The sequence below is a fragment of the Triturus cristatus genome, chromosome 12 (genome assembly GCF_964204655.1).
Source record: "Triturus cristatus chromosome 12, aTriCri1.1, whole genome shotgun sequence".
NCBI lineage: Eukaryota > Metazoa > Chordata > Amphibia > Caudata > Salamandridae > Triturus > Triturus cristatus.
Genome location: NC_140595.1, coordinates 603663072 through 603690007, shown reverse-complemented (window position 1 = coordinate 603690007; position 26936 = coordinate 603663072). Strand labels below are relative to the sequence as shown.

Below are 26936 nucleotides of genomic sequence, written 5' to 3'. Positions count from 1 at the left end.
CCACGGAACCGATAGAAGAAACCCGACGCACTTCGAGGCCTATGCACCCGCTTCCTGTGGGTGAGGTAAAGCTGGCACTCCGGTGCCCAAGTGTAGTATTACATCTCTAGTGCCTGTGTTCCAAATCTTAAGTTCCTTTTGCAGTAACTTTGTACTTTTTACGCACCCATTGAAACCTATGGGAGCACGCGTGTGACTATTTGCTCTGCACACGCCACCCGTGGACCTCCTGGTCACTAACTGACGTTAGCTCCTTGTAGGCCCAGCGATTCTAGAGGCCCTAGGCCTTTTCCCTTTTCTGTTCGTGGTACTTATACCACTATTTTAGTATATGGCTATTTTAGTATATGGTTCGAGTGGCCACCAGGGCCTATCCATATAAAGTGCAACTTCTGTGTATTCTGTGATAATCTTGTTTGACGATTTGTGCTCCTGTGCTCATAAAGAGACTAGGGGTTACTTTGAGAAATAAATACATATATATTTTGAATATATATCTGTGTGGTGTCCTTTCATTGGTATAAAAGGGGGTTACTATTGGTAAAACAGCTTGCTTAACACGCATCACGAGTTTAGCCTCAAAGACTGCTTAGCCTACGCTACCACTAGGGCAGCTAGTCCAAAAAGGTTGACTTACAACCACACCATAAGGGTTGCTTGGCATGGTACAAGGTGGTCACTAGAACTAGTGAACAGCATATACCAGGCCAACTTCTCACATTGGTGAGCAGCGGTTGGATTTGAGCTTGCTGTGTTTTACCATTGTAATCTCTTGGTTACCAATTGAAAGATCACATAGGTACCTGTAGGTACATATAAAACAAGATTAGATATACTTAAGTTCTACTGAACTTAGTTGTTGTAGAGCAAAGGGAGTAGAACACCCTGACTACAACTACTAGATAGGTTTAGTAGGTAAACCCAAGTGTAGGTAGATTGCAACACATCCACCCACACTTAAGAGCAATGGCTGGGGCAGAGGGGTCCACTGTACCCATCTCTGTTGAGAGTGACCCCCCGAGGGCACCATCCATCTTTGCTACCCTTAATCAGAATGAGCTCAGGCAGTTGGCAACTCTTAGAGGCCTTAAACAGCCCAAGAACCCTACCTCTGCTGTGCTCAGAGCACTCTTGCAAGAAGATGAGAATCAAAGAGAGCTCAAGAGAGCTTCCCAGTTAGCCCCCTTAGGGACAGGAACAGGAGGCCCCCCTTCTGAAGATACTACAGAGGTACCCAGTTCCAATAGCCATCCCTTAGATGAGAATCATACTACAGGGGAGGAAAGTGGTGAGAATACAGAGAGTAGTGATGATGAAGGGAGAACTAGCCCAGTGCCAAGTATTATACTTGGCCCAGCTAAACTAAGGCTATTGGGGACTGACAGTGGGTTCACCCCACTGGATCTCCCCAGTGGACTTAACACAGGGCTTGGAAGGCAAAGGAATCGCTCGGGTGACTCCAATGCTTCCCATGGCTCTAGAGGCTCTCAAGGTCACTCCAGGAGAAGGATGACCACCCCTCAGAGGAGGGAACATGAGGCCAAGATGCAAGAAGCCCAGCTGAGGATCAGGAAGCAGGAGCTAGAAGTAGCCCTGATGGAAGAGAAACTGAGCAAGGCTAGACAGCATAAAGAGAGTGGGTCTATACCCACTGGTGGCAGCATTGTCCCTAAGGACAAAGATAGGGTCTTTGATAATAGGAACCTGTCTAAGGTTGTGCCCCCCTACAAAAGTGGGGATGACATCCACAAATGGATAACTGCTCTTGAGAGAGCCTGCAAAGTACAGCAGGTTCCTGAAGACCAGTGGGCAGCAATCCTCTGGCTCTCCTTTGAGGGAAGAGGCAGAGACAGACTCCTCACTGTTAGAGAAGAGGATGTCAGAAACTACAGAGTCCTGAAGAGTGTTCTAGTTGATGGGTTAGGCTTAACCACTGAGCAGTACAGGTTAATGTTCAGAGACACCCAAAAGACACAGACTCAGGACTGGTCTGAATACATTGAATGTGCCACTAAGGCTTTGAAGGGTTGGTTGCTGGGAAGTAAGGTATCTGATTTTACAGGATTGTATAATTTGATGATGAGAGAACAGATTTTAAATAACTGTCAAAACCAGCAACTGCATCAACACTTGGTTGACTCTGATCTGACCTCTCCCCAAGAATTGGGAAAGAAGGCAGACAAATGGGTCAGAACCAGGGTTAAGCAAAAGAACCAGAACCAGGGCCAAGGGGGTGATCAGAAGAAAACAGACCAAAAGGGTGGAGATCAGAAACCTAAAGACCAGAAGTCTTCAACAGGGCCCCAAACTACTGCTAAGGAGGGTGGGTCCCAACAACAGTCCAAAAAGAAGAAAGAAGGTCAAAAGAAACCCTGGTGCAATCATTGCAAGAATACAACTCACTGGACTAGTGATTGCAAAAAGGGTGGAGCCCCCAACACTGTTGCCCCTAAGGCACCTGCTCCCAGTACTACTGTTAGCAGTGTTGGTCCCCAGACAAAGGGTGTAGTGGGAATCACTATGGGAACTGAAGGAGATTCTGACTTAGACAGAACCCTGACACAGGCAGTCTTGATCTGTGATGGGGACATTGATTTGTCCCTGACTGTGAGCCCCAGTAACCTGGGCAAGTACAGACAGACTCCTTTAATTAATGACAAAGTGGCTCAAGCCTACAGGGACACATGTGCCAGTGTCACTATGGTGACACCAGGCTTTGTGGACCCTGGACAGTACATACCAGGTGAGAACTACCTGGTGACCAATGCCAGCAATGCCACTACTTCACATAGTGTGGCAGTTGTTAACTTCTCATGGGGAGGGGTAACTGGCCTCAAAAGGGTTGTGGTTAGTGCAGACCTCCCAGTAGAATGTTTGTTGGGCAATGACCTAGAGAGTTCTCTATGGTCAGAAGTGGAGTACAGGACTCATGCAGAGATGTTAGGTATATCATCACATGTCCTTGCTGTGACCAGGTCACAGGCCAAAAAGTGCCTCACTGAACCACAGGTCTTGGATCCTGGAACAATGGACCAAGCACCTACCAAGAAGAAGAACAGGAGGGTCAAGGCTGTGCCTTCCCCCCTGCCTCAGAGTGATGATCAGCCTTCCCAGGAAGCTGATCTAGAGGACCCTGAAGGAACTGTCCCTGAAGAGCTTGAACCTGACCAGGTTGAGTTTCTGGGGGCAGGGGGACCTTCAAGGGCTGACTTGAGGCAGGCTCAGTTATCCTGTCCCTCTCTTGAACCCCTCAGACAGCTGGCTGCTGCTGAGGCTGCTGGGAATGCTCAAGGTACCCATAAAGTGTATTGGGATGAAGGGCTCCTTTATTCACAGGCTAGAGACCCCAAGCCTGGTGCAACCAGGAGGTTGGTTATACCTCTGCAATTTAGGGGCTTCCTTCTTACCTTGGCCCATGATATTCCTTTAGCAGGACACCTAGGCCAGAACAAGACCTGGGACAGACTTGTCCCTCACTTTCACTGGCCTCATATGAATGAAGATACAAAGGAGTTTTGTCGCTCCTGTGTTACCTGCCAAGCCAGTGGCAAATCAGGTGGCACAACAAAGGCCCCCCTGATACCACTACCTGTGGTGGGGGTTCCCTTTGAAAGAGTGGGAATAGACATAGTGGGTCCCATGGATCCTCCCACTGCATCTGGGCACAGATTTATACTGGTGGTAGTGGATCATGCCACCAGGTATCCAGAGGCAATTCCCCTTAGGACCACTACAGCTCCTGTTGTGGCCAGGGCCCTGCTGGGATTATTCTCCAGAGTGGGGTTTCCTAAGGAGGTAGTATCTGACAGAGGTACCAACTTTATGTCAGGATACTTGACAGCTATGTGGAAGGAATGTGGTGTCAACTACAAGTTCACCACCCCTTATCACCCACAATGCAATGGGCTTGTTGAGAGATTCAACAAGACCCTAAAGGGTATGATCAAAGGATTACCTGAAAAGCTCAGGCGAAGATGGGACATCCTTCTACCCTGCCTTCTGTTTGCTTACAGAGAGGTCCCACAAAAAGGAGTTGGCTACAGCCCCTTTGAATTGTTGTTTGGGCACCCTGTGAGAGGCCCACTGTGTTTGGTGAAGGAAGGCTGGGAGTTACCTCTCAAAAAGCCTAAGCTAGACATAGTGGACTATGTACTTGGTCTCCGCTCCAGGATGGCTGAGTATATGGAGAAGGCATCCAAAAACCTTGAGGCAAGCCAGGCCTTACAGAAAGCTTGGCATGACCAAAAGGCTGTCTTGGTTGAGTTTCAGCCAGGACAGAAGGTATGGGTGTTGGAGCCAGTGGCCCCAGCAGCACTCCAAGACAAATGGTCTGGACCCCATACAATCCTGGAAAAGAAGGGAGAGGTCACCTACTTGGTCGACCTAGGAACTCCCAGGAGTCCCCACAGGGTACTCCATGTTAACAGGCTTAAAGCATATGTTGACAGGGCAGACATGGGCTTGCTCATGGCTACAGATGAGGGACAGGAGGAAGAGAGTGACCCTCTCCCAGACCTGTTGTCTCAGAACCCTGAAGATGGCTCAGTTGAAGGAGTGACCCTTGGAGGCAACCTCACTGCCCATCAGCAGACTGAATGTAGACAGGTTCTACAATCATTTTCACATATGTTTTCCTTGATACCTAGTCAAACTGACTGGTGTACCCATGTGGTGGACACTGGTGACAGTCTGCCTGTAAAGAACAAACTTTACAGACAACCTGACCACGTCAGGGACTGTATAAAGGCTGAGGTACATAAAATGCTGGAATTAGGTGTCATTGAACCCTCAGAGAGCCCCTGGGCTAGCCCAGTGGTTCTGGTCCCCAAACCTCACACCAAAGATGGCAAGAGAGAGATGAGGTTCTGTGTGGATTACAGAGGACTCAATGCTGTCACCAGGACAGATGCACACCCTATTCCAAGGGCAGATGAGCTCATAGACAAACTAGCTTCTGCAAAGTTTTTGAGCACATTTGACTTAACAGCTGGCTATTGGCAAATCAGATTAGCTGAGGAGTCTAAGGCCAAAACAGCATTCTCAACCCCAGGTGGGCACTACCAGTTTGTGGTGATGCCCTTTGGTCTGAAGAATGCACCTGCCACCTTCCAAAGGCTGGTGAACCAAGTCCTTACTGGGTTGGATGACTTTTGCGCAGCATATCTTGATGACATTGCTGTCTTTAGCTCCACCTGGGAGGATCACCTGATCCACCTGAAGAAGGCTCTTGAGGCTCTGCAAAGGGCAGGCCTCACTATCAAGGCTACAAAGTTCCAGATAGGGCAGAGTAAGGTTGTATATTTGGGCCACCTTGTAGGTGGAGGCCAAGTTCAACCACTGGAGAGTAAGATACAATCCATCAAGGACTGGTCCCCTCCAACCACCCAGACTCAAGTTCGAGCTTTCTTGGGCTTGACTGGGTACTACAGGAAGTTTGTTAAGAACTATGGGTCCATTGTGACTCCTCTTAATGATCTGACATCCAAGAAGATGCCCAAAAAGGTTCAGTGGACAGTAAGCTGTCAAAAGGCATTTGATGACCTGAAGGAGGCCATGTGCTCTGCACCTATCCTGAAAAGTCCTGACTACTCCAAAGAGTTTATTGTCCAAACAGATGCTTCTGAGTTGGGTGTGGGAGCTGTGCTGTCACAACTTAATGTAGATGGTCAAGACCAACCCATTGCTTTTATTAGCAGAAGGTTGACCCCCAGAGAGAAGAATTGGTCAGCTATTGAGAGGGAGGCCTTTGCTGTGGTGTGGGCCCTGAAGAAGCTGAGGCCATACTTGTTTGGCACTCACTTCAAGATTCAGACCGACCATAAGCCCCTCTTGTGGCTAAATCAGATGAAGGGTGGAAATCCCAAACTGCTTAGGTGGTCCATTTCCCTACAGGGGATGGACTTTACAGTGGAGCACCGGCCAGGTACTGACCATGGGAATGCAGATGGTCTCTCCAGGTACTTCCACTTAGGACATGAAGACGAGACTGGTCAAGGCTAGTTTAATGTCCCAGCGTTTGGGGGGGGGTTGTGTAGGAGAGTAGGGTCTGCTATCCTATGGTCACCCCAAATTTTTGCTTTTTGCTTCACTGGTTTTTGACATATTGAGGCTGTGGGCCTGCCAATCAGACCCCCAGCCTGCTGTTCTCTCTACTAAATTAAAACTATGCACCCTAGGTGCATAACCAATTGGAAGTGGATCACCCTGTCAGCCCCTGTACCAGTGTACACTAGGTACCCAGGGCATTGGTGTACCCAAGGCCTGCCAAGGGCTGCAGCATGTATTATGCCACCCCAGGCTTGGCCTAACAATTTGACACAACTGGCTGATCACTCAGCTGGGGTAAGTTGGTGTAATCACCTCTTACTTAGGTGTAGTATACCTATACCTAACCTTAAATGGGACACCTGGTAACCTATAAGTCACTCCTATGGCAGGCCTTAACAATCCTGAAGGCAGAGTGCTTGGTTCCATGTGAGACGGTGCTCTGGCATGAGCTGAGCCTGTCTGCAGTGGTCGGAACAACTTCCTTCTACTGTTTCCAGATATTGTCATACCATATACTCTTAAGTGCATTATGAACCTCGCGGTTAAATGCTATCTTTGGTTTGGCTTTATCAAAACATGTCGAGTAAGGTGTCATACGAATTGGAATACTAACCCCTCGCCAATTCTGGCGACGGGGTTAGCATTCCACCCTTCTAGAGGGACACGACATGTACAGTACCTGAAACCCGGGTAAAATCAGACATAGCCTCAGCTCCACAAAATGGATGCTGCCACCACAGACACAAGTCTGCCCTCCTGCTGCTGGGAGTCCTTCCAGCTTGGGAGGTGTGGACAAAGGGTTTCCTGCCAGGGGAGGTGCGTGCACCACCCCAGACAGGATTTTGTGTATTGGTCAGGTAGGGCTTGAAAGAAACCAGACATGCCTGTGGCTCACAAGGAGCCTCGGTGCATATGCCAGTTCAAACCGGTCCTGGGGCACACCAGTCCCGGGCCTGGGGCGAGCTGGACAAAGGATTGGGGGTGTAACCACCCCCCTTCCTGGTCCCACCCATAGGGAGGGACCTAGCAGGTAGTCCGGCCCCTAGAATCCGCTTAAAGGTAGGAGCTGTGTCCTAAGACTTCAGACATCCTGGAATCAACTTGAAACTAAGAAGAAGACGGGAACTTCGACATTCTGCTGCACAGAAGACTGAAGGAAATCTCCCCTGTGGTCAGGGAGTGGCCACCTTGCTAACGCAAGCACCATCCAGCGAATCAACGACTGCTTTGCCGCCGCCTCCCGCCGGAGCCCGAGCCCAGAGACTGACAAGACCTGGACCTCCAGACGTCTCACCGCCCGATCCACAGTCCCTGCAAAGAGGAGACCCGTGGAGGCACCGAGACACGTGGAGCCAGCCATCTTGAAACGACTACGACAAGCTGACCAGTGCAACAACCGAGGCTCCCTCCAAGTTGTGCTTTGGGTCCTGAGAAGCCCAACCCTCGAGCAGCATCTGCACCAAAGGTGAGCCCTCCAGCATCTCCACGATCTGCGTGGGGCCCTTCTGCATTTTGCCACTCGACGCGCCTAACCGGTTGCTGGCCCGCTGGCTAGTGGCCATCTTGGCGACGAAATCTACGACAAACACCACTGGTCTGGTTGCTCCAGACTGGCCCTTGCTCCCCTCCAAAGGAGCAATCCCTCTGACCTTGCTGGTCAGAACCAACAGCTGATTTCCGAATCCTTCTACAATTGCTTTTGCCAAGGCTTGTTTGCTTCGATCAAGTCGCCGACACCGCCGACAGCGAGAGCCTGCGTGGGACAGCTCGTGAGCCGACTCCTGGACGTCGTCGACCTTCAGGGACCACGTGGCTGCGGAGACAAGCTACCCCTCATCACCTGTTTGCACCCAACATCGCCTGGTACCCACCTGGTGCCACGCTGGTCACTGGCTAGTGACTGTGAACACTGTCCCCTCTGCTTACAGGTCTTCAACATCTCCGATCCACTCTTGGATCCACTGCATCTCTTCCCGACCGACCGCCTGCAGCACTTTTGTCTACAGGCCCCACGGAACCGATAGAAGAAACCCGACGCACTTCGAGGCCTATGCACCCGCTTCCTGTGGGTGAGGTAAAGCTGGCACTCCGGTGCCCAAGTGTAGTATTACATCTCTAGTGCCTGTGTTCCAAATCTTAAGTTCCTAGGTCATCCGGAAGATTCCTTTTGCAGTAACTTTGTACTTTTTACGCACCCATTGAAACCTATGGGAGCACGCGTGTGACTATTTGCTCTGCACACGCCACCCGTGGACCTCCTGGTCACTAACTGACGTTAGCTCCTTGTAGGCCCAGCGATTCTAGAGGCCCTAGGCCTTTTCCCTTTTCTGTTCGTGGTACTTATACCACTATTTTAGTATATGGTTCGAGTGGCCACCGGGGCCTATCCATATAAAGTGCAACTTCTGTGTATTCTGTGATAATCTTGTTTGACGATTTGTGCTCCTGTGCTCATAAAGAGACTAGGGGTTACTTTGAGAAATAAATACATATATATTTTGAATATATATCTGTGTGGTGTCCTTTCATTGGTATAAAAGGGGGTTACTATTGGTAAAACAGCTTGCTTAACACGCATCACGAGTTTAGCCTCAAAGACTGCTTAGCCTACGCTACCACTAGGGCAGCTAGTCCAAAAAGGTTGACTTACAACCACACCATAAGGGTTGCTTGGCATGGTACAAGGTGGTCACTAGAACTAGTGAACAGCATATACCAGGCCAACTTCTCACAGGTGTGTTCGTCGCTTTTAAAACAAATAGTGAGGAAGGGAGATGAGAGACGTTTTTACGCTGCAGCACTGTACCACCACCACAATATACTACACCCTGTGTTCCTGTAACCACCCTCCTCCCCGTTACCCTGTCTACCACCCTCCTCCCCGTCCCGTTTTCCCCGTAGTTTAGCCACTCACCGGCCCCGCCGCAACACTTCCTGGTTGCGGCCGCTCTCCAGCCTCCTCCTGTGGGGTCCACCAGTCCTCGCACCACGCTTCGTCCGGGACCTCCACGGCGTCCTCCTCTTCGGTACTCGGCAGCCTCGCGCCCACTCCTCGCTGCTCCGGCTCCTCGTTCCGCTGTTCTACGCTCTCTGCTTCGCTTCTTTCTTCTTCCCGTTCTCTCTCGACCTTCGCTGCTTCCTCCGTCTCCCGTCTCACTCCGGCACAAGTGCGCCCGTCTCCTGTGTTAGTCCTTCTTTTCTCCTGCAGGAAAGAAGGACATCCGGGTTTAATCCCTCCCCCTTCCGGGTCACTCCTGTCGGAGCCAGGACCTGCTCGAACCTGAGGGTCACGGGGCGGGGCCAGCCTCCGTAATGGTAGTGGCCGATCGTGTGAGTTCTCGAGGACGGTCTCCCCTGGCTGAGTCCACAGGTAGGAGCGGGGAAGGGGCGTCGGCATGGCAATGTCCGGGGACCTCTCACATCCCTTTTCCCTTGCTGTCTTTCTAGTGGAGGTGTCACAGGGATAGCGGGAAAGGAAGTCCATGTTGGTTTGGTCCGCACCTTTCCTGTGCCGGGTATGGAATCTATACGGTTGTAAGGACAGGAACCACCGCAATATTCTTTCATTGTTTCCTTTATTTCGGGCAAGCCATTCCAAGGGGGCATGGTCGGTAAAAAGGGTGAACTCTCGTCCCTCGAGATAATATTTCAGGGAGTCAATGGCCCATTTGATGGCTAGGGCTTCTTTTTCTATTACGGCGTAGTTCCGTTCCCGGGGGTATAGTTTCCGGCTAAGGTACAAGATGGGTTTTTCTTCCCCTTTGCCATTTTTCTGGGATAGCACCGCCCCCAGACCTTGATCAGAGGCATCGGTCTGGAGTATAAATGGCAAGGAAAAATCAGGACTGGCTAACACCGTGTCTGCTGTCAGGGTGGATTTTAAGGCGTGGAAGGACTGTACTACCTCGGGGCTGGGATCCCTCAGTCTGGCTTCGGTTTTCACGGACTTTCGTAGTAGGTCGGTGAGAGGGGCGGCTATGTGGGAGAATCGAGGTATAAACCTCCTGTAGTATCCCAGTAAACCCAGAAATGCTCTCAGTGCTTTTGCGGAACGTGGGAAGGGTATCTGGGATATGGCTGCCAGTTTATTATCTTGGGGCCTGATCATACCTTCTCCGAGTAAGTAGCCGAGATAGTGTACCGTTTGGGCAGCTAAGTGGCTTTTTGCCGGATTGATTTTAAACCCATGTTTCCCCAAGGTTTGGACCACTTCATATAGATGGGACAGATGCTGCTCCCAGGTTTCGCTGTAGACTATGATGTCATCAATATATGCCCCGGCGTGTCTTTCGTGGGGTCGTAGGATGAGATTCATAGCCCGCTGAAATGTGGCGGGAGCTCCATGTAAGCCAAAAGGTAACATGACAAATTGATATAGGCCATCAGGGGTAGAAAACGCGGTTTTCTCTCGGTCTTGTTTGCGCAGAGGGATTTGCCAGTACCCTTTGCACAAATCAAGGGTACTGACATACTTCGCTCTTCCTATCCTCTCCACCATTTCATCTACCCGGGGTAAGGGGTAGGTATCGAACTCCGACACCTTATTGACTTCCCTAAAGTCAATGCAGAAGCGCACCGAACCATCAGGTTTCGGTACGAGCACAATAGGTGAGTTCCACTCGCTCACCGAGGGTTCTATGACCCCCATTTGCAGCATTTGGTGGACTTCATTGCGTATGACCTGTCGGCGGGCCTCGGGGACACGATAAGGTCTTAGGCGTACCACCTTCCCGGGACTGGTTTTGAGGGCGTGTTCCACCACAGAGGTCTTTCCCGGAGTATTGGAAAACACGTCCTGTAATGGTAGTAGGGATTCTATCAGCATAGCGGCGTTGTCGCCCGGCACCTCCTTGGCTATACACTGACAGTATAAAGGGGTTTGGGGTTCTGTTAGGGCGGCTAATACAGGAAGGGGTCCCTCCCACTTCTTTAATAGATTTACGTGATACACCTGGGATGTACCTCTCTGTTTATCCAACTCGATTTTATAGGTAACAGGGGTCACTTTTTCCAAAATCACGTAGGGTCCCTGCCACTGACCCAACAGCTTGTTGTCAGACGAAGTCATCATCAGGAGTACAGCATCCCCTACATTGAAGGATCTATCCTTTGTGTTTTTATTGTATTGGGTTCTTTGTGCCTCTTGTGCTTTTTCCATATTATTTCGCACAATGGTACGGATCTGCCCTAGATGGGTTTTCAGGTTTGAGGCGTAGTCAATCAGGGGTGTACTACTGTTAGGTTCGGTTTCCCAGGCCTCACGGGCCATGTCTAATAGGGATCGGGGTTGGTGTCCGTATAGTAATTCAAAGGGGGAGAACCCTGTGCTTTTTTGGGTTTGGCAGCGGATGGCATACAAGGCTAGGGGTAACAAATCCTCCCACCGCTTGGTTTCAAGGTCGAGGAGTTTTTTTAGGGTGGTTTTCAGAGTGGCATTGTAACGCTCCACCAATCCATCCGTTTGGGGGTGGTATGCTGCTGTTCTTATTTGCTTGATCCCTAACTGGGTACATACTTGTTTCATGACCTTTGACATAAACGGAGTTCCTTGAGCCGTAAGGACCTCTTTTGGGAAACCCACCCGGGAGAACACTGTAATCATGGCCTTTGCTATGGCCGTGGCGTTTGGGTGTCGTAGAGCTATGGCCTCTGGGAACCGCGTCGCGTAATCGACGAGAACCAGCACATACCGACACCCGCTTCGGGAAGGTAGGAGGGGACCAATGATGTCCATACCCACTCGACTGAACGGTTCATCGAGAATGGGCAGGGGATGCAAGGGAGCTCGGGGAGGCCGGTATCGGCTATTTTTTTGACATACCGGGCACTCCAGACAATACATCTTTACTTTCTTGTAAATCCCTGGCCAATAGAACTGTCGGGTTATTAACTGCTCCGTTTTCTCCTCCCCGAAATGCCCCCCTAAGAGATGGCTATGCGCCAAATAGAGGACTTTATCTTGAAAAAGGGAAGGGATCAATAACTGGGGGTTGCTGTTGGGGTCTGCCTTCCAATACAGAAGCCCATTTCTCACAAAGAAATAAGGACATACGTGTAATGGATCTTCCTGCGTCAGGGCTTTACTCCAGGCTTCCTGCAGTACCGGGTCTTCCTGCTGGGCGGTACGGAATTGGCGATTATGTTCCCACGGGGTTTCTACTGGGGTAGCTGGTAGGGCACATAGGTTTTTCCGTTTTTCCTTTCTTTTTTGGTTTCGGGATCTCCGGGGTTTGGATGGGGGCCACTCGTGATTCTCCTCTTGGGCAAAAGGGGCCGTGTTCAACCATTCTTTGTCGGATCGCGGTGCTTCCTGGAGTAAAGCGGGCAAATGAGGATAGTCATTCCCTAAGATGACCTGTTCTGGGAGGCGCTGAATAAGGCCCACTTTCAACGCTGACCCTGGATCTGTGGAAGTTTGGACCCTGACATGGGTTGTGGGATACGTTTTAGTGTCTCCATGGACACATTGGATGTTCACAGTCCCTTCCACTGGTCCGATTCGGGTTCCCAAATCCTGGGGTCGTATCACGCTCTGTCGACATCCAGTATCCGCAAGGGCCGTCATCCTTTGTCCGTTGACAGCCACTTCACAGCGATAAGGAGGGACCGCAGTCTTCGGGGGAAGGCAATAGAAGTTTCTGGTCATGCCAATTTCCATTGGCTCCTCCTTCTGCGGGCAAAATCGAGCGATGTGACCCAGTCCTCCACATCCATAACATTGAGGCCCAGGGACCGAGGGTCGCACCACCGGGAATCCAGGGGGCCTGAAGATAGGGGGTCCGGGGACGATTGTGACGGGATCTGGTTTTCTGTTGAGTATGGGTCGGGGAGGTCGATGGGCCCCATTTGGGCCAGGTTTCCAGTTTGTCTCTTCCCGTCCTTTTTGCACTTCCTGTGCTCTGTTATAGGCACTAGCGATATCGACAGCAATCTCCAGGGTAAGGTGTGCATGCTGCCTTACCCACCTTTGTATTGGGGGATGGAGGGAGGTCAGATATTGTTCCAAGTAGACCTTGGCCATAATCTCCTCTTTCGTGGCGGTAGTGGGCTTCAACCAACGATCAGCCATGTCTCTCACACGGAAATATAGGGCTCTAGGAGTTTCTTGGGGTCCTTCCTTTATCTGGTGTAGCTTCATCCTGTAACACTCGTCGTCCACTCCTAGACGTTCCATGATGCATCGTTTGATCTCTGCATATGGGGTTGTACCCAGGATGTTGGCGGCTTGGTAGGAGGCCTGTAGTTCTCCCGACAGGAGAGGTCCCAGGTATTGTCCCCACTTGTCTGCTGGCCAGGCGGCGGCCAAAGCCATCCGTTCAAAGTTATTAAAGAAATATTCAGGATCCTCCCCGGCTACGTACTTTTGCAATATCACCGACGGGAGGGTACTCGGACCTCTTTGCTGTCCCAAAACGTCGGCAATCTTCCCCATAGCCGTGTCATGGGTCTGGCCTTGGTCAGTAAGGGCCTGTTGCAACTTTCCCCGGTCTTCTTCTACGATGGTGAGGAATTTCTCCATGGCCTTCCCCAGACTTTCTTGGTTCTCCGCCATTCGGGCGATTACAGCCTCCATGTCTCCGGTGGATCCCACTTCTGACACCACTTGTGGGAGCGCGGGCCGGATAAACAGACGCGGAGGCTGAATATAGTGAGCCAGTGGATAGGTTTTTATTGTTTTAGCAGGTGATGTGGCCGATAGGTCAGATATCAGGGATGCTAGCTGTGTTCTCTGGATCTCTTCTACTTCGTTCTCTTCTTCTCGACGTTCCCCTCCTCCGGTTGGTTGCTCTGGTCTGGTCGGGATGGATTCCCCAGGGAGGCTCATGAGAGGGATAGAGACAGAAAAACACAGAAGGCCGTCAGGGAGGTTGTCCTCGTTGGACTACGCTGAGAAAGATAGATCCGACACCGCACCCGTGTATTTTAGGGGATGTTCGGTTTAGGACACTGCACCGAAGGATTCAGAGTGGGGTGAGGAATTCAAAGACCCGATCACCAATCTCCTCACAAGCCAAAGGGGGGGGGGGGGTGTGTTCGTCGCTTTTAAAACAAATAGTGAGGAAGGGAGATGAGAGACGTTTTTACGCTGCAGCACTGTACCACCACCACAATATACTACACCCTGTGTTCCTGTAACCACCCTCCTCCCCGTTACCCTGTCTACCACCCTCCTCCCCGTCCCGTTTTCCCCGTAGTTTAGCCACTCACCGGCCCCGCCGCAACACTTCCTGGTTGCGGCCGCTCTCCAGCCTCCTCCTGTGGGGTCCACCAGTCCTCGCACCACGCTTCGTCCGGGACCTCCACGGCGTCCTCCTCTTCGGTACTCGGCAGCCTCGCGCCCACTCCTCGCTGCTCCGGCTCCTCGTTCCGCTGTTCTACGCTCTCTGCTTCGCTTCTTTCTTCTTCCCGTTCTCTCTCGACCTTCGCTGCTTCCTCCGTCTTCCGTCTCACTCCGGCACAAGTGCGCCCGTCTCCTGTGTTAGTCCTTCTTTTCTCCTGCAGGAAAGAAGGACATCCGGGTTTAATCCCTCCCCCTTCCGGGTCACTCCTGTCGGAGCCAGGACCTGCTCGAACCTGAGGGTCACGGGGCGGGGCCAGCCTCCGTAATGGTAGTGGCCGATCGTGTGAGTTCTCGAGGACGGTCTCCCCTGGCTGAGTCCACAGGTAGGAGCGGGGAAGGGGCGTCGGCATGTCAATGTCCGGGGACCTCTCACAGTCCATCAATAGTTCTTTTTTGCGTATGGCTTAGCCTCAGCAGCTAGTGTTTTCCCAGAAATTAATGGATCATATTCTGGGAGGAATTATTGGTGTACAAGCTTATGAAGACGATGCTCTGATATTTTCAAAAGCTACAATGGATGACTTGACAATTTTAAAAAAGTGTTAACCATTTTTAAAGATGTTGGATTCACTTTAGGGATTGAAAAATATACGTTTTTCACTGACGATCTTGATTATTTGGGCCACAACATCACTGCTTCAGGAATAAAACCTAAATTCTCTCTTACACAAGCAATTTTAGAAGTATCTTCCTCTAAGGACAAGTTAAGATCATTCTTTGGGATGACTGAGTATTATACTAGGTTTGTACCAGGATATGGCCAGGTTGTTTATCCTTTGCGTTTGTTGCTTTAAAAAAGTGTTCCTTTTAGTTGGCAAACTGATGTCAATAATGCATTTCAGGAAGTGAAAAGGTTAATTGTCAATGCACCTGTGTTGTGATCATACATTTCTGATCAAAAATGTTTTCTTAAAGTTGATGCCAGCCAACATGGTCTAGGTGGTCCTGGACTTCCTGCTCTCTATGAACCACCAAGTCAACGCTGTCTCGTCCTCCTGCTTCCACAACGCTGCGCCTGCTTTGGAAGATTTTGAAGTGGATCCCCACCGAGTCCAGGAAAACAGTCACGAGAGAGCGAGAGCGAGTGAGAGAGAGAGCGAGAGGGGGAGAGAGAGAGAGAGAGAGAGAGAGAGAGAGAGGGGGAGAGCGAGTGAGAGAGAGAGCGAGAGGGGGAGAGAGAGAGAGAGCGAGAGGGGGAGAGAGAGAGAGAGAGAGAGAGGGGGAGAGAGAGCGAGAGAGCGAGAGAGCGAGAGAGAGAGAGAGAGAGAGAGAGAGAGAGAGAGAGAGAGAGAGAGAGAGAGAGAGAGAGAGAGAGAGAGAGAGAGAGAGAGAGAGAGAGAGAGAGAGAGAGAGAGAGAGAGAGAGAGAGAGAGAGAGAGAGAGAGAGAGAGAGAGAGAGGGGTTTTTGCTTGTTTCTGTGCTGTGGAAAAATTCAAAACATTTCTCTGGGGAACACAGTTCGAAATTTTCACTGATCATAAACCACTGTTACATCTATTAAATAGAAATGGAACAGGCAAGGCCTCTGCAAGACTCGTAAGACTTTTATCTTGCTTATACGAATATAACTTTATAATGAAATCCATTGCTGATGGTCGAAATGTCAGGGCGGATTGTCTCTCCAGATTACCTTTGCAATACACAGTAATGGATGATGTACAGGATGATGTTGAATGCGTTGTGGCTAATATTGAAGACATGTTTGAGTCTCATGGTACTGTATGCTACAAGGGTTGGTTAGATGCATTAAAAAGGATTAGTTGCTTCAAACTGTAATGAATGTGGTAAGAAATGCTTGGCCCAAGGAGCGGTCACTTCCAGAGCCACTTAGGTCGTTTGCCCAAATTTCTAGTGAATTGTCAATAGTTAAAGAAGTCCTCATGCATGCTGATCTTTGTATTCCACTACTTTCGCTGCGTAACAGACTCCTTGAAGCTGCGCATGAAGGACACCTAGGAGTTGGTGGTACATGCAGAAATCTAAAACAGCACTTTTGGTGGCCTTCTATGGACAATAACGTTTCGCTATGGGTCAACAGTTGTCAAAATTTGTCTGATAAACACTGGAAATCTGGACATACCCCTTTACATTTTGTACCCATTCCTGAGAAGGCCTGGTCTAAATTGGCTTTAGATTTGCTGGCCCTTTTGACCTATTGCCTACCAATAAAATGTATCTCATGGTGCTGGTGGACTACTACTCAAATTGGGTTGAATTTACTTCTGCTTCTAACACCTCATTGGTGATTATATTTTAAGCAGAATTTTTAACTCTGAGGCCAGTCCCAAAGAATTAGTGACGGATAATATGACACATTTTGTGTCTGCTCAGATGAAGGAGTTCCTTCTATCCTATCATGTCAAAAAACTTAGGGTAGCTCTTTACCCCCTTCATCCAATGGGTTTGTTGAGAGGATGAACAGGATCATGAAAAAGGGAATACAATCAGCTTTGGCCTGTAATATACCTGTGGAAGACTTCTTGCTTAAGAAAATGTGGTTGTACTTGATCACTCCACCACTAGCATTTCACCTTTTTGTCTTCTCTGAAAAAGGGTTCAGAGGGTGAATGTTTGTCAAGATTGGATAAAAGATTTGAAAAGAAAGCTTACTTGTTATGCGTGTAGTGACAAACAGAAAATGATAAATACCGCTCAAGTACGCCAAAACATTCAAAAAGAGTATTATGATTCTAAACATAAAGAGAGAGACCAAAACTTTGTTGTTGGTGATTAGGTCATGGTCAAAAGCCATGTCAAGGTAAACAAAAAACAAGCATTGGCATAGCCAATAGGTCTTGCTTTTGGGACCTTATAAGTATTTAGTTATGCAGCACAATATCCTTGGTGCAACAACATCAACTGTTGCATGGCTACACACTTATAAGGTCCCAAAGGCGAGACCTATTGGCTATCCGGAGTCTGCTGTTCACTCCATGGGAGCTCTGCTACATAAGGATCAGCTTTATTGATGAAGGTCATGAACTTTGCCCTTTCAGTCAGTGAAGTACCACTTATTTTTGAGAGTCGAGAAAATACGGGCAGATCTTAGGCACAAGGATTTGCCGGGAGCCATAGGGTCTGCAGACACAGGGCCATCGGGGCATTCAGATGGCTTGGACTGTTGTGTCATTTTTCCTTAAAGTGTTATTTTTGGAGGTAAAAATAAATCCCTTAACGCAGGGCTCTGTTTTGTGCCCTGGCACAGGCGGTCCGTGCAGTGGCCGCAGGCACATCGATGTACACTGCTCACTTCTCACTAGTGGAGCAGTTACTGCATGACGTCATGTTAGGTAAGCGTTGTAGGGAAGGGAAATCCTCTAAAGAGAGTCATTTTCTCTCTGGATTTCCCTTCTCTTTTTGAAACTCAGGAGCAGCAACATTGTCGTGGTGTCACCAGGGCTTTAAGTGGAAGCTTTTTCAACATTATATGTAAGCAATAGTTGCTGCTAATTTATCTTATGCAACTAACAACCATTGACAAAGCCAATAGTCCTGACTTGTTGTAGGTATGATGTTACTTGTTGTATCATATATCTGGATGCAATGACCGAAACAGTAAAATACAAGTCTGGCGGCACACTATGCTAAGCACAGGTTTTTTATTTTAAGTGTTTTTAAGCCACACCCTTAATTACATTGGCCAGGCCCCTTTGAGAGACCCTCCAGTTTTTTCATCCCCCTTAACCCCTTCAGCGCGGCGCGGATTTCCGCGCCACGCTGAAGATTCTGAGCGCGGGCGGGGCCATGACGGAACGGTTCCATCATAAGCACAGCCCAACCGACGTGCATGACGGAACCGTTCCGTCATGCGCGTCGAAGGGGTTAAAGCCCTGACGGTATTTCAAGTCAAATGTGCACATTCACTGTCCCTCTCCCCCAAACCGGGAAATGTATTAGTTTTAATTAAAACTGCCAGGACAGACCACGAAAAACCAGTACTGCCTGTGGAAATCCAGGACTTCTACTCACCCAATCCTGGCGACAACTTCACGGAAGACGCAGCTGAGCTCTCACTCTACAATTACAGTTACCTACAGCCAGGACCCCTCTTCGTCCTCGACCAAGCAAGCAATCTTTTATGTCCGATCCCTTGCAGCTAGTGAAAATGTCTTCTCAAAAAATATTTCTCCGCACACTACCCCATCTGCCATTCCCTCGGGCCACTTTCAGCTGGCTTGATCCCTGTCTCTACCCCACACCTGAGCACACATCCATTCTGCTGTTCCCAGTCTCACAACTTTCCATATTCTCCACCTAATATAAAGCACTCGCAATACTTACTCTGTGATACTTTATCAGAAACGGAATGGCCGGTGGCTTGAGACGGCCCTTTTACGCCTTTCACTGGGTTGGTTTTGGTTCATGGGTACGATTCCCACTAATTGTTATTTGATTGGTAACCCTTACACGGAGTATGTTTATGGGGTTTCCTCCATTTAACATAGCATGTAACCCTTTCACTGGGTTGGTTTTGATTTATGGGTACAGTTCCCCTACACAGGGTGTATTTTCTAGGTTTATGGTCCCATATTCATCGTTAAAGTCTTAGACCCTTATATGAGGGTGGACTTTAGGGTCTTAATCCCAGGTTTTTGTACCTTACATGAGGAGTGAAGGTTTGGCTTTTATATCCATCTTCACAACGTAGGTAAGTTTCCTTATTCTAGGAATCTTGTTTTTCATTTGTTCCCTTGTAGTAGGGATCGTAGTTGGGGGTGTTTTTATGCCCTTTGCATTTCGCAACAAAAATTTTCTCATTATATTTATTGGGAGAGGATGGGTTATTTTACTCAACTTATATTTTTGTAAGCTATCTATTCTCTCTGTTTAATGGCTCTGACCCTCTCGTGATGTTTACATAATTGCACATTCTTGGGTTTTGAACAGTTTACTGCATTTGTAATTTTTCGTGTGTATAGTATTTTTTCCCTTAACCTTTACCTGTATTTGAAATTTTTGTTTTTCATTTTAAAGGAGGGGGATGTGTTATGCCCTGCATAGTACTTTCATAGCTTGCAGTTTTCCAGTCCACCTGCTGCTCAGGCACTGTGTGTGTTTGGAGTAGAATGTTAGTAATGCTGTCATGAGTGGAATGTTGGGTGTCTGACTGAGTGAGGTATGACAGTTACAGATGGGCTGAGCAGCAGGCAGGCTGCTCCTGGTGGGGTTTTCTGTGGCATAGGACCAAGGGCTGACTACTGGGCTATCCTACATCCTTACTACCTGTTTATCTGGTCTACCAAGTTGATGTACCCACTTACCATCATGCTGTACAACTGGAATAAAGGTACTTAAGAACGTATATGGCTACCAGCGTCTACTTCCTACCACAGAGCACAACAATATACTACCAACTAAAGAAAGGAATGTTGACTCTCTTGTCAGTGACTTGCACCGGTGTCTTGTTTCAGCTTCTACGAATATTGTAGAACAAGAAAATTCCCAGAGTTCTTCAGAAATCACTTCAGATATGCCAGATAACCTGAATGCTAATGCTCCCACGGATATAGCTGATAATGTTTCCAGGGTATCACGTAATAGTTATGTGCCAGTATAGTACAAAGATTTTTATTAACTTGTTTTTCTCCAAAAAGAAGGAGAAGATGTAGTGTTTGTACTTTGCATTTCAAGTCCTTCATTTATTTCCACACTTCCCCTTGTACTGTATTCTAGAATTGTTTTCCTTCAAGAGTTCCGTGCATGCGATTTGCTAATGTTTACTTTTAATGTATGGCCCGTAAGGGTGCTCTTGTCCGGTGTTCTCAGGTTGGTCCTGTAGTATCCGGCTGGATACAGTCTAGTGTTTCTGATGCTATTAGCTCATACTAAACACCCACCCACCACAGGTGTCACCAGTCAGGTGACCCTGATAATAAAAGGGGCCGAGCGCACGTGCTTGAGGCCAGTTATCTACTATCAATCTGGTGTCTGTGTAGTCCTTCATAAAGTAGGTGGGCCTAGCGCCCCCACCACTTTACAATGGCGACGAGGGGGTCTTATCCCAAGAGTGCAGTGGCTTCGCCTCCCCTGGTCCTGGTGGGGGAAGTGTGAGGCCGATGAAGACTGGCGAGGGGAAGAGAGCTGCCGCGTGGAATCGGCACCCACCCCCTGCGAGGAAGGCGCCAGACGCCGGAAGGCCTGCGGGGCATGTGACGAGCCCCGGGCCTACATGAAGACGACGAGGTGACCGGGAGCCCACCCCGGACCTCATGAGCTTGCCGCTGTGAACCCCTCCGTGTGGAAGTGCCCTGGAGAAAAGCGAACCGATCGGAGCCCACCCGCATCGGCCGCCACGCGAGTGTCCCCGCAAGTGTGATGAACCACGCGGAGCCCACCCGCGTGGATAAAAGGGCCCCCCGGCCGAGGTGGGGAACTGCGGAAGGTGAGAACGCGAAGGGAAGCCAGCGGAAGCCCACCCGCAGTTTGCAAGTAGCGGCTCTCACCCCACCCGCACAGCAAAAGAACTGGACGAGGCTGCTGCGGGCGTGGATAGCGGGAAAAATAACAAGCGCGAGACAGCGGGCGGCCGATGGCCGTCACAGTGGCCAACGTGTAATTGAGCCAGCCCTCCTCCCTGCAAAGCAAACAGACTGCCCATGAGAAAGTATCCCGGCGCCACCAGTGAAGCGTGGTGATCCTGCGGCCAAGAGCGGAGTGTAAGTAATGGCGGTACGCAGCCAGCGCCGCCGAGGAAAAGTGAGGAGTGGGTTGGAGTTTGGTGCACGAGTCGGTGAGCCGCAATAGTACTGCGGTGTTCCCAGAGGGCAGCGCGAGTCGCGCGTAGACCCTGCAGCAAGAAAAGTAACTGCCAATAGCCCACAGCCCCACCACCACACGGGAAAGTGACTAAAGCGGAGCTCACCCGCAGCGACACGAGCCCCCCCGTGAGGTAAGCCGACCGCCGGTAACAACGCGTGTGCCGGCGCCGCCCAACAGCAAGAGAAAGCGGGAGAAGACTCACCGTAGGGCGTGAGCACCTCCGGAGGCATGGGTGTCCTGCCTGGAAAGCAAGGCCTGTCTGCATGAGTGAAGAGCACCGATCGTGTGATCGCAAATGCATACGTTTCTGCAAAAAATAAATCAATAAAAGCACCTACTGTGATCCCGGTGCCTGGCAGCAGGAGAGCATTGCCCTGAGCCCATCGAGAGAGACTCTAAACCCAGCTTCAAAGCTGCACCGAAGCACAGCACCGGCAGCTGATAAGGAAAGGCCCAGAGTGAGGGAAAGACTGACAGTGCCTGTGAAGGCGCTCCCCTGCCATCTAGTGGACACCTGTGGTAATGCAGCAGAAGAGGAAAACAAGCCTGCAACAAGCCAAAGGTACATAGCAGCAAGACAGGGCCGGCTGGCAGCTGCCTGCAGGTGAACAACAAAGAGCATCTGTGAACAGAAAGGAAGGTCCTACCGGGCAAAGTAGCAGGAAGGACTGGCTAATGCGCAAATGTAAACACACTGGAACGCTGCGATGCAATGGTGGCGCTGAACCACTGCAAAGGGACGGCGCAGGAATGCGCCAGAAGTGCAGGAAATCCACACAGAGGCAATTGTGGGTACGCTAGCCAAAGCAGATGAGGACAGTGAACTGGGACCCCAAGAAGAGAAGCAGAGTGCAGCCACTAGCGCGCAAAAAGGGAGTGACCAGGTGCAGGTCGGCGGAGCGGTGGCGCAGACCACCAGAAGCACTGAACTGAGCTGAGGCCGAGAGAGAGCGCAGCGGTACCTAGTGGCCACAGGTTGTCGCTGCAGCAGTAGGAAGGAGAAGGAGCACCACCAGACAAACGAACGGGGATTCAAGATCTCAGCACCAGGCAAGTGGGAAGACGTGTAAGGACAGCAGACACTGCTCCAGGAACAAAGGAAGTAGAGGAACGCACAGCGAGTGCACCCAGTGAGGTAACGGAAGAGCGCCATCAGAAGCGCGATTGCGGAGAAGAAGAGGTGGTTGCGCGAACAACCAGAAGCACGAATACCTGGGAAAGGGAGAAGAAGCCAACCAGCCAGATGGTCGCCAGCGAAAAGATGAACCCGACCAGCCAGATGGTCACCAGAGAGAAGAAGAAGCCGACCAGCCAGATGGTCGCCAGAGAAGAGAAGAATCCAACCAGCCAGATGGTCGCCAGCGAACAGAAGAACCCGACCAGCCAGATGGTCGCCAGCCGAGAAAAGAAGCCGACCAGCCAGATGGTCGCCAGAGAGGAGAGACCTGACAAGAGGTCTGATCAGAAGAATGGAGAAGTCCATGAAGTTAAGAATGGAGAAGATGTCCGCGAAGAGGACCAGAAAGAGATGGACGAGAAGTTCAACATCAGTAACTAGAATTTGGAAGGAATCAAAGAAAGAAGGTCGCGACGACCGGTCCAGTCACAGAGTGAAAAGAAGACAGTGTCCTATTGCTGGGACAAGACCAGAGGGAAACGTGTAGCGTGCACACTACACAGAGAAGCCTGGTTAGGATGAGAAAGAATGCGAGAGGACCAGACCACGTCGCAAAGGAAGGAAGAAAAGAAGGAGAGTGAGTGGCAAGACGCCATGAAGAAAGAAGAGGATGACAGGATGTCAGCCTACAAAGTAGGAAGGTACAGTGGCACCGCGCCACGGGGCAGACAACCAGCACAGGCGTGCAAGGGACAATGAGGCAAAGTGACCGGGCAGAGTACTCGCATCATCACAGAAGAAAACACCCTGAGACATCGGACCGCCGCCTACTGCCCCATCAAAGAATAATGGTGAAGTCATCAACACCACCAAGGAGCAGCACAACACCTAAGGGAATCCACACACTCCAGGCAACCGGAGTCCAAGAAGGCAGGCCACCCAGGAACCATCTGTGCACCCCTGTCAGCCTGCAGCATACGGAAGTAGAGCACCACCGTAGAGCACCACCGGACATTAGAAGATCCACCCCTTGGGATAAAGCAAGACTAGGCCATGGCCCTGTTGGGAGTTCTGAAGCGACCCCTACACGCAGCCTAAGGCCCGCACAGCCCACGCGGTCAAGTGGAAATCCAGGTACAAGGGGCCTTGGCGGAATTCCCGTGAAATTGGAGTCCGAATGGGAGAGATGTTTGGCAGCAGCTCCTCGACATGCGCAGGATGCACGGAGGCCACAGCCGGAGACTGGTTGCCCTGCGACCCGGAGAGGAAGACACAGAACCGGATTCCAGATGGCGAAGACACCGAGATGGAAACATCACCCTTGGCGGACACATGAGCGACTAGGCTGTGAGTCCCGTTGGCAGTTCGGAAGCGACGCCTTAGCGCGGCCCACGCAGAGCCCGCACAGTCCACACGGTCCCATGACCGCCCAGCAGGAAAGCCCACCCGGAGGCACCGGTGAGAGAGGTGCCCAAGTGAGAGAGGCAAGTCGGAAGCATCTTGGCCATCAAGACACTGGAACAACTGCTAGCATGTCACCTCCAGGCAGTAAACCTCATGACAAGAAACACCACAGAGTGGATCTCATCACAGCTCCCAGTATCCTGATGAAGGACTCGTGTACATAGACATTGTTACTGATAGACCAGGTCGGTCTCAGGTAGTTTGCAAAGACGAACCCGAACATCACGAACAATGATGGTCCAAGAAATCCAACACCGCCGGACTGCGGCCTGAAGATAAGGCTACGTGTGATTTATTTTGGGGTGTCTGTTTTCTTTACAGGTTGGACTTCGTATATTTCCTTTTATCCAAAGTTGTATGTAGTATCTGGCTGGATACAGTCTAGTGTTTCTGATGCTATTAGCCCACACTTAACACCCACCCACCACAGGTGTCACCAGTCAGGTGACCCTGATAATAAAAGGAGCCGAGCTCACGTGCTCGAGGCCAGTTATCTACTATCAATCTGGTGTCTGTGTAGTCCTTCATAAAGTAGGTGGGCCTAGCGCCCCCACCACTTCACAGGTCCTGCTCCGTTGGCTCCTGTGGTGTATTCAATAAACTTGAAAGACTTACCTAAAGTTGCTTCTGCATCAGTGGCTTCTTCAACTTTACAGTGTACTGTCATAAAAAAGTTTGAAGATCCATATAGAAAGCCAAGTCTGAAGATGCCCAAGTGCAGACACAATCCCTCGACATTGGTCACTAGGCCGCGACTATGGAACTCAACTATTATCTATCTGACATGACGTACTCTGCGCCATCATCCTTGGGTTTGTAATCGGTAAATTTCATCACCCAAAAAGGAAGCGCTGTCCTTTTCGCTGTGAATCCGTATCGCTCTAGCGTTCTTAATGCATCATTCTTAGGTCTGTCGGTCGTCACGGCTCCACACCTAAGATGGCGCTCTCAGAGCCTGTCTATCGGAGATGTACCATTCTAGTGCCTTTGCTAGTCCCCGTGCTCTGACTGCCAGTTTTCGCTAATCTCTTCGGCTGCTGTTGCTGCTGCTGTAGCAGCAGCTGCTTCCGGTTCCGGTGCGCTAGGTCGGTGTTTGACACTGGAGAAAAGGCTGTAAACTACGGCGGGGGAAGCGCCGATCGTTGTCCAGGGGATGAGATGACAACATCAACCCTGCAGGTGAATATGTGTAGTCGTGGAGAGCTGTGGGGTGCGGATTAAAGAACATTTTGAGAGCGGTCTTTTAGGATAGGGATGCATTTGGCAAGAGAAACACGAATTTTTGGGGAGACTGGAGGGTAGAAAGGTGTGAAATAGAAGAGGGAGGGTTCCAAGTAATGGCAGATGTCCGGTATGTACCTGGGTATACCTTTTGACTCTACAAAGCGGGTGACGTCTGATGTTTTCAACGGATTGCACCCATTGAAGTCCTTGAGAGTTATCATTTTTTGGGCGGGGAAGGCTTGCACTCAGGTGACCCGCCTTTAACTCTGTGGCATGCATTTGTCTTGTTGACAATGGATGGAGATAGATACAGATTCAAGGAGAACGTGTATCTGGTTAATATTTTTTGTTGTGTTATACTGTCTTGTAGTTTGTACCAACCTGCTGAGTTCATAGCTTTGGAATTATTTCATGCCACATAGTTGTGTTAGGTAATCCACTACATGATGGTTATATATATATGAAATGTGATAGAAGAAACAGGTGGCACACGAGTAGTCATGCCACTCAAAATGATGTCAGGCTTAGTAGTACTGTCTAGCGGAAATGAATGGCCCATGTATCTGCATATTTTGTGTATTTGTACTTTTTGTTTCTTCACAGTACATATTCTATTCTAAATTAAAAGATTGACAAGAGCCTCTGCATATACTCTTACAATTGCATACGATGGTGAATGTCATTGAGAACATGGTTGTGTTATAATTTCATTTGTAAAGCACAATGTATCATGGCTGTGCAAATTTATAAAATGTTTTTGAAAAAAAATTACTTTTCGAAGGGATGGGAAGCATCATACATCTGCTTGTCCTGTAAAAAAATTCCTCAAGTAGCTTTTGGTGCCATTCAACAAGGTGACGTATTATGGCAGAGTTGTCATTATATCCGAGTCCTGATAATAGTCTCACTGATATGACAGTGCTCATAATATGTGAGGGTTCGGATTCCTATAGGGGGTGATTTTGCCACATTTCCATAGATATACTTTTGGCTACTGAAATTAGGCAGGGAACAGTAGTTCCAGAATTAGAATGCCTTGTGATGGAGGCACAGCCGCAAACATACACGTTTAAGGGCATTCGTCAATTCCTTTACGATCTCTTCCTACTTTAGGAAATGTTGGAAATTGACTGTCAAAGACTGGATCAAACATTTTTCCAGAGTGGGGGGGGAAAGGGAGTGTAGAAAGGATGAATTTACAATCACTTAGCAGATTTCATATTAGCAATTGTATACATGTATATTTGCGCATATGAAAATCACAAACCTTTGCAAGGATTATTGTTTCAAGCCTATGACTGTAAACTCATGAGTTCCTAAAATTGGACCCCTAGTTTATTTTCATGGTGCCCATAATGGGTTTATACAAATTCCCCATGTTAATCTTTGTAAAAACTATTTTTTTTACTGCACAATGTCTCGGAGAAATTGTATTTAAAGTTAAACAATAGTTTACCAACACAATTATGTCAATTTGCTTTCTTTTGTGTACGTTTCTTTTTGGAAAGCAAACAACCATTAATATTCCTTTAATGCATCTACATGTATATAGTCAGGCACCATTTTGAAAGCATTATAAGTAGCCTCAAATTTTTATATACATACCCATGTTTATACTAGAACCACTGTAAATAAATTATGCTACTTGAGCTCACTTCTCACTGCTTTTCCATAGAGCCCTAATCCTAATAGTAAAGTATTTAGTAATAATGGAATCATATGTACAGGTTGGAAAAAGATATACATGTGGAATTCAGATCTTCTGCCTTTATGCCTGACTATGCTCTTTGGAAAATGCACAGTGTAATACTGTAAACTGTCAGCCAAGGGGTTTGTGCTGAAGGGGGTTGGGTCTGCTTGTCCAGTGAACAAAATAAACATTAAAACGTGTTGTCCTTGCTCCCAAAACCTATGTTTTAGGTGTCGTGAAATAGGAATTCCACACCCTGACTATACACAACCAGGATTGTTTGTACTATAGAG

The 26936-nt window shown here is 49.2% G+C and overlaps 1 protein-coding gene across 1 annotated transcript in view; it reads left to right on the top strand.

The window, feature by feature from the left end:
* Nucleotides 1-24765: 24765 nt before the first annotated feature.
* VPS4A (vacuolar protein sorting 4 homolog A) overlaps nucleotides 24766-26936 on the top strand; it is a 209656-nt gene continuing 207485 nt past the window's right edge. The window contains exon 1 of the mRNA XM_085636759.1: nucleotides 24766-24908. Within this exon, the coding sequence (XP_085492885.1) occupies nucleotides 24888-24908 (21 nt within the window). The 5' untranslated portion in view covers nucleotides 24766-24887. The remainder of the gene's footprint in view (nucleotides 24909-26936) is intronic.